We start from the raw sequence: 18,160 nt of genomic DNA on the forward strand, positions 1-18,160 counted from the left end.
GTTCATCTGCAACACGTGTGCTTCCAGAATTCCACCTCCTTGTGAGGGGCATATCCCAAATTAGTCTGGGGATTGGTTCTGTATGTGCAAATCTGCTCTTGGACAAGGAAGTGTCACATGAACACTTGGATGAAGAAAGCAAGCTGTTTAATCTTAAATGGTAATTGTTATCCTCTGGCTAATGATAAGCAATATTATGGCCAGTGTATCAGCTGTAATGAAGCAGTAAGACACTACAAGATGTATGTTACACAGAGATAACAGTGCTCTAGAATCAGTGACCTGCAAAGTGCATTATCTCCCAGCTTCACGAGCCAGGGTGTGCACATGTGGTCCCAAAGCCACTGTCCCCTCTGCCCCTGCCTGCAGGCTGCTTCTGGGGAGCAAAAATGGGAAAGGGTTTTGTGTTGTACAATTTTTTAGCAAAGCTTTTTTATCTGAGTAGTTGATTTCTGCACGTTTAATAAACCAGTGTGAAATATTCTAAGGTGTCACTCCCTGGAGTTCTGGGAAATGAGCATCACTTCAGGCCAGGCCCTGCAGGGTTGTGCTAGCCAGGGAGGGGTGAGGTATATGGGGAAAGATTCCCAATTCCAGCACCAAAGCAGCAGCAACGTGTCATTTCCTCCAGGAAAGAATTCCTGTTGCTTTCACAGATAGCAGAGGGAGCTGGAACATGGGGTTAGATGGACTTTGTTTCAGAGTAGGATTGGTTTTTGGTTAGAATTAAAGGTTGGAGGAGTGAAGTTTGCACTGTTCATACTGAACACAAAACCTTTCCTGTGGAGGTGCTGTTGTCCATGGCCTGCACAGGGTGCACAAACTGATGCTGCAGGAGCAGAGAATGAAAACCAGGGTGGTACAAACACCAAACCAAAGGGGATGAGAGCATCTGAATACTCCTTCCTTCAGCACAATTCATGCTCTGTTGTTTAATGTAGGGATCATAGAGGAAAACCAGTGCTGGGGGAGGAAACCCCAGTGTGTGAGAGCTTCCAGTAACAGCAAGAGATGAACAGGATCAGCTTTTCTTTGCTGAGTCCTGTTCTACTGCTTTCCGTCATTCATTAAGTTACCTCAACGGAAGTTTGCAGGGCAAAACACTTTGATGCTGATCAGATTTTCAGTCTAAGCATCCTGGACGTGGATCTGCTGTTCCTTGGTACTGGGCTGCTGTGGATAATTGCACAAAATTAAAATACAGCGGATCAAATTGCTGTGTTTTGCTCCTATGTAACAGTCTGTCTCACACTTAGTTATTCATGGCTTTTCTCCCCACAGACATACAAATTAGAAAGTCACTGGAATCTTGATAAACAAACTGCTGACAGTTTAGTCTTGGCAGGAGAAGAAAAGCAGCAATAAACTGAGGTGAGAACAGTATCATCTGATGTCTTTTAGCCAATAATTGCTAGGACAGAGTATGCATGCATGGATTTCCCAAGTTTGGGGTGATGTTACTCAAGTGAGTAACATCATCTTATTTAGCCAAATAATTATTTGAAAGATCTTTAGAAAGATGTAAGCAGTGTAGGCAATCCCTTTGTAGCCCAAGTTGTGCTTTTGAAGTAGAGATCAGTTCTGAGGGTTGGGATGGCACTGAGCCCATCTGGACCCTGATTTCAGTGGATGTCCTGGATATTACTGTATTAAAAATATAAATACATAAAGTTAAGTTTAATATAAGAGCAGAGAGACAAGGCAGAGGCCAGAGCCAGCTGTCTGCTCCTCAGAGCCCCTTTCCCTGGTGTGAGTGTTTCTGATTACAGCTGTGCACTGTAAATGCCTGCTCCATGTCTGGGGATAATCCATTCAGAGCAATTACAAGGCATCCATCACCAACAGGACCTGAGCCACAGGCTGCTTATCTGGGAAAATTGATGGAAGAGAAGGAGGGAGCAAGGGGAGGAAATCAATGCCTTTCCCCAGTGTTATCTGCCAAATTGAATTAAGCAGCAAGGGATCTCTGCATGGGAGCTGTGTGTGGTATGCTCAGAGCTGGGCAGGGATGGTGGCAGCTGCCCTGGGCTGCTGCTCCCTGGCAACTTCCTGGGCATCCACCGGTATCAGTGGGGCTCGGATGGGCACAGGGAGTTCAGAACTTCCCATGCAGAACCTTCAACCCCACAGCAGCAGGGTCAGATGGGAGCTCATGTCTGTTCACAGTCCTGATGTACAATCCCATCCAGTGGGGGTTTTTTTGTGTAACCGAAGTCCCATCCCAGTTTTTCCATGCAGAGTGTTGTAGGGAAAGCAGCAGGGCTGACATCAGCAAAGATGCAGTAATTGTAGGCTGCAGAGTCAGGACTAGGAAACCTCTATTGCTGAAAAATGCTGTGTGTGTTGAATCCCTTGGCACTGCAGTGTACTCCTAAGCTGGGAGCTGCTGCCAGGCAGAGAAGCCGGAATTTGAGGCAGAGGGTTTGTGGGGGAGTTTAACTGTGGAAGGTATGGTGTTGTGCCCTCTGCTTCTCCACTCACCTTGTGGGTTGGAAAGATAACTGGAGGAAATGTGACTTCTCTGTGTCTGACTGGTCACTTTGCAAAGCAGTGCTGGAAATTGAGGAGCTGCATTCAGGAATGCTGAGCAGCCTGGGAAGGGACACTTTGCCCTGCTGGGCCTTGCAGTTGGCACTGCCAAGATGTTTGATGGGTGCTTCCTGCTGGGACCATGAGCAGTAGGAATGTGGCTGCAGGGAGGCCACAGTAGGGCCCTGGCACTTGGGATGCTGCAAAGGGAATCCATCAGTGCTGGCTGAAGTGGTTTCACCTGTGGGTTGTGGCCAAGAGCTCTGTTCATGCACTCTTTTCATGTGTGGTACCTGTTTGATGCTTGGCCACATAAAGGAACAGTTTAATGACCTTTTCTGACAGCCAGACAATAAAGGAATTTCTATTCCAGGGCTGGAACTGAGCACATGGAGCAACCCAAAACACTGTGTTATAAGAAAGGCTTATAAAGGGCTCTTTGTAAACTTTCTTCCCAAGATCATGGTCACTCAAGCTTACAGTGTTTACAGAAATTAAGTTTTGGTGTAAATCTGACCTTTGAAGCAGTGAAACCTCATTTTCTTTTGACCTGTGCAGGTGTCCCCTTGCTCCTTGGACTCTTCCTCAACTGCATAGGTATAGGAGATGGAAGAACAGTGGTGGATGGGTCAGAGGACTGGGATGGCTGGGGCAGGGTGACTCTGGGGCAGTGTTATATGGGTGAAATTCTCAAGGTTCCAGGTTGAGCAGCTGACTCAACAGAAACAAATACAAAAGTAAATTTAAAATGATGAGCCAGAAACCCCACAGATGCTGTGCAGAACAATTCAACTCAATCAGTCCAGACCAGAGAGCTGTGGAAACTCTTTTCCCTCCTAAATACAAGCGTGTGGGAATTTGTATTGCAGTCAGGTAATACTTAAAGTGCACATAAGCCGTCTCATAAAAATTCCAGCAGCGTGTATGTCACACAGCTGGGTTTTATTAGAGCTGTGCTCTTCCTCCTGACAGTGCCTCGGAGCTCAGATCTCCATTAACTCTGGCATTCCTGGGCTTCTGCTGCTTCCTGGATTCCTGTCATTTTCCACGTTGTATCCCTTCCCTGCTGGATGTGTTTCTTTAATGTCTTTTCAGCAAATGAAGTGGGAGCACCAAAGAGTTTGGTTTGGATCCCTTGAGCAATAACAAGGAGTCTCCTCATTTCTCCCCAAAATCCCTCAGGCCTCTCCCTGTTCTGTGTGTGTTGAGCTTCCCTGTGTTCCATCTGCCAGGCTGGGATTGAGGGCCTGGTCACAGGACATTGGGAACCACTGAGGTGCTCTACTTAACCCCATTTCTGGGATTTTGTGGCCGTTTCATTCAGCTGTGCCCCACACAAGGTTTGGATCTGCCACGTATATACCCCATGTTTGGATTTTCAGTGTTGTTTTCTGATAGCTGGATAACACAAACTCTTAAATAAGTCATGAAAAGTTTTTACTCCAGGCCTCAGGAAATTGAATTATTTTTATTTATTTCAGCTACTTTGAGTTTGGGTCAGTTCAGCTCGCTTAGTTATTGAGCAGGTTCAAGTCTCATTCCTAACGGTTCTCATTCCTAGTAAACTGAAGTTACTTTGTCAGCAGAACCAGAATTTTAAAACCCAGTTAGTTACCCCCTACCCAGAAAAACAATACAGCTTGACTAGGCTTTACCAATCTGTGTTGTTCAGAGGTCCTAGGAGACAGAATATGTAATTTTTTCAGCCTCTGGTACCAAGCCTTATCAATCCAAATCTAGTTTGCTGTTTAGTTTGGAACAGGAATACCATGACAAGTTTCTCTGAGAAGGAACAGCAGGAGGGAAGTTATTTGAACTTTTAATTTCAGGACCTGGAGTAATAGTAAGGTTGTGCAGCTGGAAGGACAGGGATGTGGACAGGATATGGGGCATGAGATCCCTCCCCAAGGATGTGGAGTTGCATTTAGGACACAAACTCACCCCCTAGAGAGCTGTGTGAGTCTCAAATAAGAAGAGATTTATTTTTTTTAAGCTCTTTGCTCATTCTCCAGCTTTTCCACTGCTTCACAAAGAAAATTTTTTTCAGAAATGTCCCATAGCTGTGGAAATTCTGCAGCCACTTCTCAGAAAACCATGAGAGAATTATTCTGACATAAGTTTCCATCTGCTGCTTTTTGCCTTTTCCCCTCTTGTGCTTTTTCTTTGACCTAGAACAAACTTTTCTATGCTTACAATACTCACTAATCCAAAGAAATTTCACTTGAGTGTTAGAACTTCCCCACGCAGTGGAATGCAGTGATCCCAATTAAATTCCAGTCTCCTTCCGCAGAGGCTTTGTATTAAACGATGCCTTGGGGAGAGTCCTTTTCCTGGGCTCTCCAGGAAAACAGGAACCAGGTGCTGTGGGATCATGGCTGGGGTAAATTGAAGGGGGGAGCAGCACCTCAGCAAAGCACAGAGAACTCCAAAAACATCCCAGAGCTCTTTATTTTTTTCTGGACAAACAATTTTATTTTCGGTAATGCGTCTATACACTGTACATTCAGTCACTGTGGTATATAAGCATAGCTATTTTCATACATAATCTCATAAAGTCCTTTATTTTACAATATTATCTGCATCAGGGGGGAGGGAATGTGGAAAAGGGGGTGGAAAAGGACTATCAAGGTACACAGCGAAATAGATAAATATGCCAAGCTTTTTTCTTATTTTTTTTTTAAATCAGGCATTTATAAACAAGAAAGCATACATTACTTACATAAAAATAGTTCTAGAATAGTAGAGTAAGTCATAATATTGTCATTAGCAGCAGCATAGGAGAGACCAGGATAACAAAAATGTGCTGAAATGCTATTGGCTATTATAAATGTAAAGATTTATTTTTCTTTAATTGAAAAAATGTCATTTCTGTGAGTTCTTTCAGTTTTAAAAAAAACCAAAACAAAACCAAAAAACCAAAACAACAACCAAGCCAACAAAAAACTTCTCTCTAAAACACATGGACTGCTCAGAGGGCAGAATGGAACAAAAACCAACCTTTTGGTAATAAAATACTTTACAGTGAAAATAAGGACAAATAAAATGTAAATTATTGAGAAGAAAAGGTCATAACCCACATTGAAAACCTGCAAAAAGATTTTGTTTTGTTTTTTTCTAACAGACAGCAAAGATTCTTCTCAGTTAAAAACACAACTCATAAAACAAGACAACTACCAGGTAAGAAAGAGTTTTGAAAAAGTAAACACCATATACACTTATAATACAACAGTGTAAAATGAAAAAAAAGTATTTACATGTTGAATTTACTTTTAATATTTTTTTACATTGGCTAGTTCTGTTTGAAAAGCAGAATATTATGTATAGAGTTAGCTGCTCCATAGATATGAATGTTATTGCTGTTGTTTTTTTTTTTTCCCTTCGTTAAGTCTTCATTCAGTAATAGAAACAAGGAGTAATTAAACTGAATTATACAAGTAGTAATATATTTGTAGGTACAGGGAGAGTCAACAGCCTGTACGAAACACCTCTTCTCCCTTGGAACTTCTTAAAGGAAACTAAAGCACAGAGGAAGGGGAGATGGAGGAACAGCCCCTCTCCCTGGAATGCAGCAGGGAGTGGGGGCTGCAGGAAGGAAGGAATTCCATGGGACCAGGCTCACACAGCTTTACTGAGGTGTTGCAGACACCGGAATGACCCCAGAGCTCCCTGGTCTCGAGCACCTTCACACAGGGGGCCTGCTCTGCAGAGCTCCCCCAGAGAGAATCAGCCTCTGGAGCTGGGACAGAGACACTTCTCATTACTCTGAATTAGAAATAAATTACACACTGCAGAAACAACTTATCTGATTGTTAAACATGGTTAGGAAATGCCCAGTAGTTTAAGCCAAACCCAGCCCTGCGAGCCCCTCCTGGGCAGTGGCTGCTGCTGGAGAATGTTTGTTCCTGCTCTTCTTGCACCTTATTTATCTTCATGCTTTTAAACCTTCACTGATAGAAATGGCCTTTCACTCCCAAGGACCAAATCCTAGTATTGCCCTGCCTGGAGTGACTGTGAGTGGGGCAGAAAGCAAAGCCCCAGATGTAATTCTGGTTTGGAGATTCTGTGTTGCCCCTGTGACACGTTACCTGTGCAGCACAGGTGAGACTGCTTGGTGGTGATTAACTATTGTACTGTTCTGCTTTTTTCCTTTGAAAATCCTGCAGATTTCCTTCCTTCAGGAGCATGGGAGCCTCATACCCAGTGAGTGACTGCATTTCCCTGGACACAAAAAAGAAAACTCATGGTATGCTCGGGTGAGTGGCTTTTCCTGGGAGACAAGAGCTGGACAAGTTGCTATTTTTGGGGGGTTATAAAGGGACAGAAACGATCATAGATCAAACAAGAAAAATTTCCAAAGCCAGGCTTCCATGAGCCACCGCAGGAGCAGGGTCTGTTCCTCTGTGTGGTTCCCAACACAGCAGTAAAGCAGAGCACAAGAGACTAGAAATGCACAAAAAAGATCAGCTACAGCTACAGTTGTTTAGTTTCCCTTGAAGAAATAAGTAGATAATACAGATCTGGAAATCATAAGGCTGAGAACAGTTTTCTGCATACTGCATAACAAAAGAACCCCTTTACATAAGACAGTAATAATGCCCATTAATGGCTATATGGCAGAGTTTAAGCCATGCATATGACTAATAATCGCAGAAAAAACATACAATGAAAATAAAACCCCATATTAAAAAAACAAAAAACAACAAACAACCTGCTCAAGCATGATCAAAATTCCTTTTGCATTGCACTTTAGAAGGAGATGCCTAGGAGATGACCTAGAGCCAGTCTCCAGCATCCCAAACACACAAGGGCCAACCCCTGTATCCACAAACAGGTTCAGGTCATTGACTTGGTGTGACTGTTTCTTGCTCCCAACAGTTTTACATTGTCCCAGTAATTCCACTCCTTTCATATTTCTTCTTTTTTGTACCTAAAACATATATATGAACTTCTTTGTTAATACTCACAGTTACTATAATGGTTACTATAATGGTTTCAAGCAAATAGCTCTTGTTTAAAAAAAAAAAAAATCTCTCTAATGTACTGTAAGTAAATACCATAATTTTAGGATTGGAAGCCACTTTCTGTCTACTGGGAAATAATTCTGAAGCTTACATAGTTTGCATTAATGTCCAAAAGCAAATAAAGATTACTGGAAATATGTTTCTTCTTTTAAAATAACTCTGGGTATGATGATGCATAGGGGGTTCTTTTTTTTTTTTTTTTTTTTTCTTTAAGGTAAAAAAGCATCAGCATTGCCTAGAGAAGATGCTGAGAGGAAAAATGAGCTGGAAGGCACATCTGCAGCCCCAGATCACATTTTAACTTGAGTGTGTCAGAGGTGAGTGTTTATGGGTGAAAATTAACTTTTCTCCTGATCATTAAAGCACCAGCTTTATTTGTTAAGCACTTTCGGAAGCATGTCTGCTGCTCCCTAGCTTAGGTCAGATACACAGTCATAAAACCAGGTTCTAACTGAACCAGCAGCACAGGGACAATTCCTGCTCTGGGTATTCTGGACCTGCAGGATCCTCCTTTGCTTACACAGATGCTGATGGGAGGTGTCAGTGGTGGCAGATTGGGTTCATGGTTTGTACAGCTGTTAGGGCAGAATATCAAATGTTTCACATGTACATCTTAGAAAAAGGGAATAAAATGCAAAGTAAGATTCTGACAAAGTGCAGGTTTAAAAAAAAATAAAAATATATAAAACCCCAGCACCACCCCCAAGGCAGTGATGGTTTGCTGCATTGTATCCCGGGCCTGTGGCTTGGATCCCAAAATTAAAGTAATTTCTCTTTGTAAAAACAAAAAAGTTTTTTAAAAACAGATGTAGGCTTATTCACAGCAGCAAAAATGTTGGTTTTCTGTTCTGTAGTATCTGACACTGCGACGTTGGACTCTCCTTGGGCACAGAAATCCTCACTGACAGTTCAGAATGGAAGCAGGGAAATACTGAATTCATGGTAAGATGGTGCAACAAGATGAGTTTTCCAGAAACAGAAAGCTGAAGATTTCAGAATGACTTCAACACACAGATGTCTCTGCCTTGTTCCTCTACCAAGTGATCATCCATTTCCTTCCTTTCTTCCTTTCTTTTCCCAAGGCTGACGTGTGCTCCTAGATGAAGTCTCTGAACACAGGGGGAGAAGTGGGGCTGGGCTGGGGCTCTCAATCCAACCCCTTCTCCTCCCCTCACCCCCTGCACACTCCTGCAACTTCCATTCTTTCTGTGTCCAGGGCAGGAAATGGACATAATTCATTCTAAGGAAAAAAATCAACTTGGAAAAGCATTCTGAACATCTCCTACACCTACGTGATGGGATAGAACTGTGATGGCTTCTGAGATGGCTGGAAAACTGCTCCTGACATGGATGGCATCATCACCACAGAGGGGCTTCTGCACAAAGAATCCCAAAGCCTATAAAGTCATTAAAAATTGTGCATCAAAGGTTTGTTTTTTCCTTTTTCTTTTTTTTGTTTTTCTTTTAAAGGTTCATTATAAAAATCTTGTTAATTTTTTTCAATACCAAGTCTGTGTAATGAATTATTTTAAATAGCTTATAAGAAAAGTTGATTTGTTTTTAAATTCCAAAATGTTCCAACAGGAAGGAGAACACAAAGCCACTGCTGTGCTCGCCTTGGACTCTGGGTTTAGCTGGACCACGCTGCTTTGCTTGGAGTTTGCCAGTAGAAAATTTGCTGTGGACTTAAAAGTATTTTGTTTACAAACACTTTGTGTTTTCTAGGCACAGTAAGATGTTGTGCTATATGGACTGGGAAAAAAGGAGGCGGAATTCAGTGCTTCTGTTCTAGAGAGTAACATTTGCCTTCCAGCTACTTTGAATCCATATTCCTAAAGTGTGTGCCAGGACACCGCTACTCACACACGCACTCCCAGTCCCACTCTCTCCCTCCCTGTGCTGGGGGATGAGGCATCAGTTCTCCATGGGGCTCGAGGTGCTCTCACTGCTGGGCTGGCTGCTGGCTTTAGGCCACAGTTGCTCCTGAAGTTCCTTGACCACCTTCTCCAGGTGCTCCCGGGCCTCCCGCTCGTGCAGGAGGTCGGCACGGAGCTGCTCCCGGTCGGCCTCGGCATGCTGCAGCTTCACCTGTAGGTCCTCGATCTGCAGGGACAGGACACACAGGGTTGTGGAACATGGGGTAGGGCAGACCATGTGCCTCCCCACAGACCTTGCACAGGGTCAGGGAAGCAAGAAAATGTGCACTCCAGGCATAAGATTATCAAGATTGAGGCAAGGAAGGAATTCCCTGTTTCTTTTTCCCCATACACTACTGCAGTACAGTGCCCACTTAGCTCTGAAACTCAAACATTCCCAGTGACTCCAGCTCCAGAGTGGAAGGTGAAGACCAGAAGAGTTAAGACACAGTTCAAGAATTCCTTAGTGTCACAGAACTCTGGTCACTTCTTCAAGCATGGCTGTTATTTCTTTAGGCAGTGATGGCAGCTCAGCAAAGCAAACCCCAGCTGTTGGCACAGAGGATTCACTTTCAGCTCTTTTATAATGATTGTTAATGGAAGTGACCAGAAAAATCCTTGGCTGCTGATTGGCCAGGCCTACCCCAGCTATGGATTGATTAAAGCCCTTCAGTGCTCCCACTCTGCTCCCAGCAGGACCTGCAGCTGCCCGTAGTCTCCCTGATCTCCTGTTTGGTACTTGCAGACAGAAAAGGCAGAGAAAGCCCCCAGGACTGGAGGGTGCAAATATCAGAGAAACAACACCCAGCAAGAAAGGAAATGTCACCAGTCAGCAAAGATTGCCATTTAACAAGGAAAGGAAACCTCCAATGTCTTTGGCTAAAATGCAGGTAAACCTCCCCATACATATTTGGATTTCAGTATCAAGACAAGAAAAGGAAGACATAAACCACAGCTCCTCAACAGGTATTAAGTATCTAATACATTAAGCCTACACAGAAGCATTTCCACCCTGACTCTTGTCTTCTCCCACCCTGGCCTGATGTTGTTTCTGTCAGACTGAGCCTGTCTAGAGAACTGTGGTTTCCTCAAAAATAGTATCTGACCAACTTCCTCTTGCACCCCAAGCTGTAGCTACAAGGATGTATAAAGCTTGATTTTAAAATTTCTCAAGAACTTAAGTTATAATGGTATCTTATAAAATTCAGTCCTGGGAACGAGTTACTCTGCCGGAGTTTTGTTACCAGCTGTGCCAGCCACGAAACAGGAGCTGACACGTACCCTTTGCTCAAAGAGAGCTCTGGGGGACTCAGGGGTGATCGCAACAGGGGGCTGCTGCAGGGGACACTGCCAACCTGCCAGGCCTGGCCTCAGAAAAGAGGCATAATTGGCTCCTTGAGCTCTTTTTGAGGTGATTTTTAGCCTTTAAGCTTAGGAAACCTCATCTCTTCCTTCCCAAGGAGGGAATGCATTAGGAGACTGAAAATGCCTAGTGTCACACAGTAACCCCAGGACACACTTGAGCCCCCAAGCCCAGCCCAGCCCGTGTTCACCTGCTCTGCTGCTGCTCCCAGGGCTCTGCAGGGAACGCCCAGCACAGCAGCCCTGGAGTGGCTCTGTTTAGTCTGGACACCCCTTATCAGTGAGACATCCTGTGATGCTGAGAGGAAGCCCCACATCATTTCCTCCTCCTGGCCAGACATGCCTCAGCAGGAGCAGGCAGCCACTCCTCTTCCCCTTATCAGAGCTCTGGAGACTGTGAGTTTTGCTAGTGCTCTTCCCCTCCTCCCTTAAAGCCACCACATCAGGGACCTGTAGCTCCCACCTCCAGAAGCACCTGAGTCTCACAGGGTGCTCCAGCACCCCTGAAATTCCCTTTGCCACGAGCTTTTCAGGGCTATGTTAAATTGTGTAAAGTATTGGACGTATATATAAGTAACACAAATTAAATTATAGGAACCAGTAGCTTTTGAGGACTATGTTTGACGGCTCCCTTTGACATGGGAGGCCCTGCACACCTCGTGGCAGGTGCTTGGAATAAGTTTAAATTCAGGCCCCATTTTTTGGAGTCCTGGCTGGCCCCTGCTCTATGTTGATGCCTCTCCCAGCCAGGTTCCCAGCTCAGGAGCAGGGATGGGAGCGGTGCTGGGCAGGGGAAGGGAGCCAAGGAGCTGCTCCAGCCCCTGATGGGTCTCACCTGTGCTGAGTACTTGGCCCGGAGCCTGCCAGCCTCGCAGCCCTTGTCACACACACGGATCTGCCGGGCCTGCTCCAGCTCCCTCTTCAGCCGGATTCGGGACTCATTGGCCTCTTTCATCTTCTTCTCGTTCTCGGCTCGCAGACGCTCGATCTCTTTCCTCAGATTGCGCTTGGCCTCTGTTGCTTCTCTCAGCTTCTCCTTCTTGGCCACTCTCAGGAACTCCAGCTCCTGGGACACAGAAGCAGGTAAGGAGTGAGTGCAAAGAAGCACAGATGCAAGGGGAGCCATCCAAACCACATTCCCACCTCCTGCTAGTTGTGGCCAAGGCAGCCTACAACTAAACCCCACTCTGAACTTTGCACAAGCCCTTCCCCTTTAAATCCCGTGGAGTTCCTACACTCCAGCTACCCTGAAGGCCAGGATAACAAAAAGCTCAGCGCTGCAGCCCCATTTTGCTTTGTCAAGCAGAATAGCTGCAACCATCTGGGCCTGAATAAAGATGAACTGCAGTTGGAGAGAGCTCCAGCATCAGCTCCATGTTCCAAACCACCCGACTGCAGTTCCTGGGCTGGAGTTGAAGGCTCTGAAGATGCACAACGTGGAAAGTACAGTTCTGAGTGTCCTTTGTGTACAGCAAAACTCAACAGGATATCAGAAATCAGCTCTGTTTTATCAAGCCCCACCCCCACCTTCCCAAAAATTCACTCAAGGAAAGGACACAAAATGTTTCTTTTCTAGCTCTGGAGTGCTGTAGGTGACTTGGGTAAGCCCCAAGACTCCTGACAATGAGCCCATGGACTGCTCTGTCACAAGAGCTGTAAAACTCCAGGTTAAAACCTGAAGCTGAATAGAAACTATAATTTGCTCTAGGAACTACCCCTTCTCCTGTCCAGGCTGGGAGCTGCTGCCTTGGAATCTCAAATCCATGAGGGAACCATTAATTGAAGTGATAATGATAAGGAATCTTCAAGACCCCAAAGGAAGAAACTCCTAAGTTGTTAAAAACATGTTCACAACAAGCACAGAGTTATGGCTCACATTTCCTAAATAGTTAAATTAGAAATTAAAGATCTATTTTTTCCCACAGAAGCAGCATTTCCTCCCTGTCCGAGTCAAACCCTCCAGCCTCAGTTGCTGTGAAGTAACACTGCAGGGTCATGGGAAATTCACTCTTCTGACAATCTCACTTCCCAGTCAGGCCTTTTTTAGCTCTGGAAATACACACACAGCCCCTGGAAGTACAGAGAGCCTCTGGAAGTACACACACACAGTCCCCAGAAATACACACACACCTCTCCAGTGTGTGGAACTGGGAGCCTACACCTTCCCAAATGGAGAATGGTAGTTGGACATAATCCCCTGCCCTCACACAGAGCTTGATTAATGCTCAATTGCTTCATGTAATTCCTGCTTTAAGTACACACTATTTAGGTATTACACATAAATGTTTACTTTTAAATACATAAAATAAAACACATATTTACTGGAACACAAAGGAATTAAGCAATTTCCTCAGGGTAACTAAAAAAAAAGGAGTATCAGTGGTGGTTTTGTGTCCCATATTCGACCAAACTATGCCCTCGTTTACTCCATCCTATGGATTCCAGCCTCACCTTGGGAACAGCTCCACACCAAATATTCAAAAAGGACACACAAATCTTCTACATTTTCTCCCTCTTCTATTTCTCTGCACTCTTTTCACCCCAGCTCAAATAAAAGCCAGTTCACCCATCACTGTGCTCAGTCCTGACCTGCAGGCCTACTTGACCTTTGATACAATGGATGGATCCAGGATTTCCAGAAATAAGGAGCTGCTTATCCCTGACTGCAGCTCAGCAGTATGGCCCAGTGAAGCCTGTTAAAGCCCTTGCTTCAGCTGTGGCCATGGTCCCAGGGACACCCTCCCTCAGAGAGCCTTTGAAACTCCCGCTAAAGCCTCCAGAAATGTTTCCTATTCAGTGAAATGAAAACAAAATAAACACTGCTGGACTAGATTTTTTCAGTAATGAAAAATGTTGATTTTGGTAACCATGGATTTATAACCCAAGGAAAAACAGGTGGCAAGCTTAAAAATGTAGGACTGGTTCCTGTGCTTTGGTTTCCTGGCTGGATTTACAAACAGAGCCCCAGCAAAGGCTGTTGCTATTTGGGAAAAATGAGGCAATTCTTTTTTCAGAGCTCCCAGCTGGGTTGTACCTGGCAGGGTGTGGGCAGGGCAGGGCAGCCTTACCTGGTGCAGGCTGCGCTTGGCCTGCAGGGCTGCGTTCAGCTTCTCCTCCTGCTTCACCCTCATCTTCACCACCTCATGCAGGAACTTCTCTTTGGCTTCTTTTGTGTCCAGGCCACTGTCCAGGGCCTGCCTGAGGTGCTCCAGCTCAGCCTCCAGCCCACTGCTGTGGGGGTCAGGGTGTGCAGTCACCTCATAGGAGCTGTTGACAGGGGCTGGGGGCTGCATCCCAGGGGAGCTCATGTCCTTGGCAGAGCTGGAGGAGGTGAAGGATGGGGAGGAGAGCGAGGATAAGGAAGAGGTGACTGGAAAACAGAAACATTGAAAATTAATTCTAAAATGTCAAAAATTAAGAAATAATTATATACAAATCATATATATGTTATACAGGTCAAAATGTGCTGTCCCTTTTATACAGAGAAACTTAATCAATTTTAAAAAGGAAAGGAAATTAAAAACCTACTCATTTTATACTTTGATACTTGAAATATGATGAAAATGCAACCTTGACTTCTGGGAGTGACTTGCAATTTGTTTGAAATGTGACCCTGCAACTCATGTCACCAAGGCACTGGGCTTCCAGAATTCCATTGAAACCCCACAAAAACTGCACAGAAACTCCTGCAAAAAAAATCCAGCCCAAATAAACTGAAAAAAAGGCAGCCACAAGTGTCACTTACATTCTTCCCTGGTTTCTACTTCAATCTCTGCTTCTGACTCCTTGTCCTCCTCAGGGGCGGTGGCCGCAGCTGCCGCAGCCTCAGGGACAGCCGTGTGCTCTGTGCCATGTTTCCTCTTTCTCGGCTGGGCAGAGCCCAGGGATTCACTGCTCCGGGACACCACGGTGGCACAGGGAGGGTTGCTCACGATCTTCTGTTGGGCTGGAGGGGCCAGGGCCACGTTGGGGGCCACGGCACTCTCAAAGCTCTTGTAGGAGTAAAAGCTGGTTCAGAGGGGAGGCAAAAGGAAGGAGAAAATAGTCACATTCCTGCCTTTGGAGATCTTCCCAATCCAGTCTTACAATGCAAACATTTACAAGAATGACAGTGAATCCCACTGATTTACACCAGCTGAGAACCTGCCCATGGGTACTGTTTAGTGTTTTGCCCCCATTAAACCCAGGGATCCAATCCCAACCACCAAGGAGATGAGATCTCACAGACCCTAAAAGTCCTAAAGCTGTTTCCTCCTGCTCTTCATGGCACTGTTGTTTTACCCAGCTGCACAGCTGCGTCTATCCACAAATGTTTTGAAAGCTTAAAACAGCACTTCCTTAATGAAAATCACAGAGTGGAAAAGCATCTTCTTGTATCTCTGTGATTCTGACACACACCTGAGTGTCTGTGTGTAAAATCACAGATGCAACAACCAACAAACCTTTGGTTAAACCTTGGTGTTAAAGGGGAGCAATAACATAACATTGAATACACGTAATTTTGCAAACCGCAGAGCAAACACTTTGCAACTTCAATTCAGCATCTACAACATGATGTAGATATCAGTTAAAATTTCTCCTGGAGCTGTTGAACGTGGGTTTTATCTAATACTGAAATCATCCAAGTTTCTCACAGGGATACCTAGGGCACTTATACCACTTCTCTCCTTACCTAGTTTAAAAATTAGGATATGCTCATAGGCTTTTTCACTTCTATTTTCCTTTCTTTTAAATCAATCCCCACAGCTTCTAAAAAACTTGTTCATAAGGGCAGTACAATATGTTTACTATAATATTCCCTAAAAACACCTGGTCACTTAAGTCAAACTTTCCAAAGAAATCCTCACCCTCAGGCAGAAATCTGGCTTGGAGATTTTTCAGACTGCACAGCTCTAGTCTGGCACAGGGATGTCCAACTGTCCTGATACTTTCTGTTCGCAGTGTAGCAGCAAGGTCCCACATGCTGTGGGTGACTTGCTCAGTGCTGCTCCTCTCTAGGAGCAGTGTGGCCTTGGTGTCTGGATGGGTCTGACAGGCTCTGGAGCCAGGACCCCACAGGGCCAGGGCACACGGAGGGTTTGGGGAAATCTCTGCTGTCCTTCAGACTCCCCAGCACTGTGGGGATGGGAGAGGATGGAGCTGTGCTGGGAACGGGCACCTGCTGCAGGTACGCCTGGAAATGGGTGCAACTCCCTGGCCACTGTCCCGGGACCGGGACTCTGTCTTCTTTAAACAGCAAAGCCCAAGGTGACTTCGATGACTGCACCCCAACCACCTCTTCACAGCAGCTTCCACCTGACACTTTTATGGCAGGTGCCACCATTAATCCTCTCTCATGCACAAACCAGCAACGATTTTTTTGTGTTTCCTTTCTGCAAATTAAACCTCCGCAGCTGCAAATGCTCTGACTGAGCACAGGGACAAACTTGGAGCCACCTGCCACCCCTAACCCCCTGTCCCCACCCCTGTGTCCTTACCTGTCCCGAATCAGGGCAGGCAGGTGGCTGGATAGCTCCTTCTCACTGGCAGACACTGCGGGGGACCAGGGCCGGAAGGCGGAGAGGCGCTGCCGGGGATGGACACAGCCGATGCTCTGGGGACCAGGAAGGAAATGAGTGATTCCAACAACCTTTGAAACCATTGATCCCTACAGAGGGGAACTGGGGCTTCCCAGGGCACCCTCAGTTATCCCCACAGCTGCTCCCCACTGGCCATGACCTCCTTGCTCAGAGGTCCACTGCAGAGGGGAATTGCACTCATGGGTTTTGTTGGCCAACAAGCTCTGTGTAGTTTGTAGGGATCACAAACAGCTCCTGAGCCTTGCAGGAATCCTGTACCTTAAAGGCACAAGGAAATTCCTTACTTCCCTGTCACAATCCAGGTCAATGAGCACTGGAGGGTGACAAGGAATCTGGGGGGACTGTGCAGCTTAATGCTGATCTGGAAAATGGATAGAAATGTTACTAATTTAGAAAGCCTGAGCATATTCTTTCCCTCATTTTTTTCCTCTGGTTTCAATAGTGTGATGCTTTGTGCCAATTTGATCTCTCTTGATTACAAAATACTTAACAATCACCTTATTAGATGAACTGGATAAGGACCGTAACCAACTGGACTGTTTTTCCTTCTCAGTAGAAGCTGGAGATTGGGAAGCAGAGTCATCTATTTTGGGCTTTTTGGAAGCAGGAGGATCTGAAGAGACCTGAAACAAAGGCAGGAAAAACCAAAGTCAGAATTCCTCATTTTGTAATCAGCTTAGAAACAAGTTATAAGGCAGAAGCAAATTTTATTATTTGAAAGGAAGAAACTCTGGGTGTTTTTCTGCTTTTTCAAATGTAAGGCCAAACAAAGGAGTGCAAACAAAGGGCAGACACAGACTGTGACATAACACACTTCACTCCTTGATGGGAGACACTCAGGTCAAGTCTGCACAGTGCAGGAGAGATGGGCAATGATCATAGGGAGACACTCACTTCAAGCTGCAGAGAACCATAGGCCTTTTATGATTTTTGTATGCAGAAAGGTAAGTTTAATGTGGTTGCTGAACTAGAAAGATTATTTTAAATGAGAACAGAACAGACTTTGTTATTCTGTTTGCAGTGGTTGTTATGCCGATGACTTCACTACCCCACAGCTGCAGTGGATTCTGGGGGTGCTGCCAAGAGCTGCTTTTCCACAAGTGGCTCAGCTTGGCCCATAAATCATCCTCAACCATAAGAAAGCCCTTTGGCAAGCAAAATCCCTTTCCTTCAACACTGTGAAGGAATAAAATTCCTGTAATCGCAGCGTGGCTTGCAAAAAAATTGGTAACTACTGGTTTAACTGGTGCACTGGGAATACCAGCTTAAAACCCTGCCAGTACAAACACCTCTCACAGCAGGGAGGGAGAAGGTTCTGGACCTTGTGCTGCATCATGACCAGAAACAACAAAACAGACATCCCACCGCCATTTCTATTCTTTTTTCTGTCTTTTTGCAATTGTGAACTCTCCACCCTTCTGCATTCTCTCCCAGACTGGCTCCCAGAAGGGTGGCAGAACCACACTAAAGTAATTAATAATTGCTCATATTTGCATTCGTTTCATCCTTTCACTTCACTGTGATTTTTGTGGGCAAACAAGTGTTCATCCAGATGTGTCTGGAAAACCCAGGGATGGCAATATCCTGTGAGCCTGAAATGCTCCAGCCCAGATGTCCTTTCTAGTGACAGAAAGGATCTCATTTGACAATGTCCTGTGTTCCAAAAATTAGTCCCTTCAAGGCAACTTCAGTTGGGAACTCATAGGCTGCTTCTCCAGGTGATACTGAACCCTGAGCACTGTGATTCAAGTGA

The 18,160-nt window shown here is 45.2% G+C and overlaps 1 protein-coding gene across 1 annotated transcript in view; it reads right to left on the bottom strand.

The window, feature by feature from the left end:
- Nucleotides 1–5,494: 5,494 nt before the first annotated feature.
- The window catches only part of SKI (SKI proto-oncogene), a 101,940-nt gene continuing 89,274 nt past the window's right edge, over nt 5,495–18,160 (bottom strand). Inside the window, exons 3-8 of the mRNA XM_015648210.3 lie at nt 16,905–17,030; nt 16,306–16,421; nt 14,574–14,836; nt 13,897–14,198; nt 11,664–11,894; nt 5,495–9,653 (exon numbers count right to left, since the gene is read on the bottom strand). Coding sequence (XP_015503696.1) covers nt 9,465–9,653; nt 11,664–11,894; nt 13,897–14,198; nt 14,574–14,836; nt 16,306–16,421; nt 16,905–17,030 — 1,227 coding nt within the window. The 3' untranslated portion in view covers nt 5,495–9,464. The remainder of the gene's footprint in view (nt 9,654–11,663; nt 11,895–13,896; nt 14,199–14,573; nt 14,837–16,305; nt 16,422–16,904; nt 17,031–18,160) is intronic.

The sequence above is a fragment of the Parus major genome, chromosome 21 (assembly GCF_001522545.3).
Source record: "Parus major isolate Abel chromosome 21, Parus_major1.1, whole genome shotgun sequence".
NCBI lineage: Eukaryota > Metazoa > Chordata > Aves > Passeriformes > Paridae > Parus > Parus major.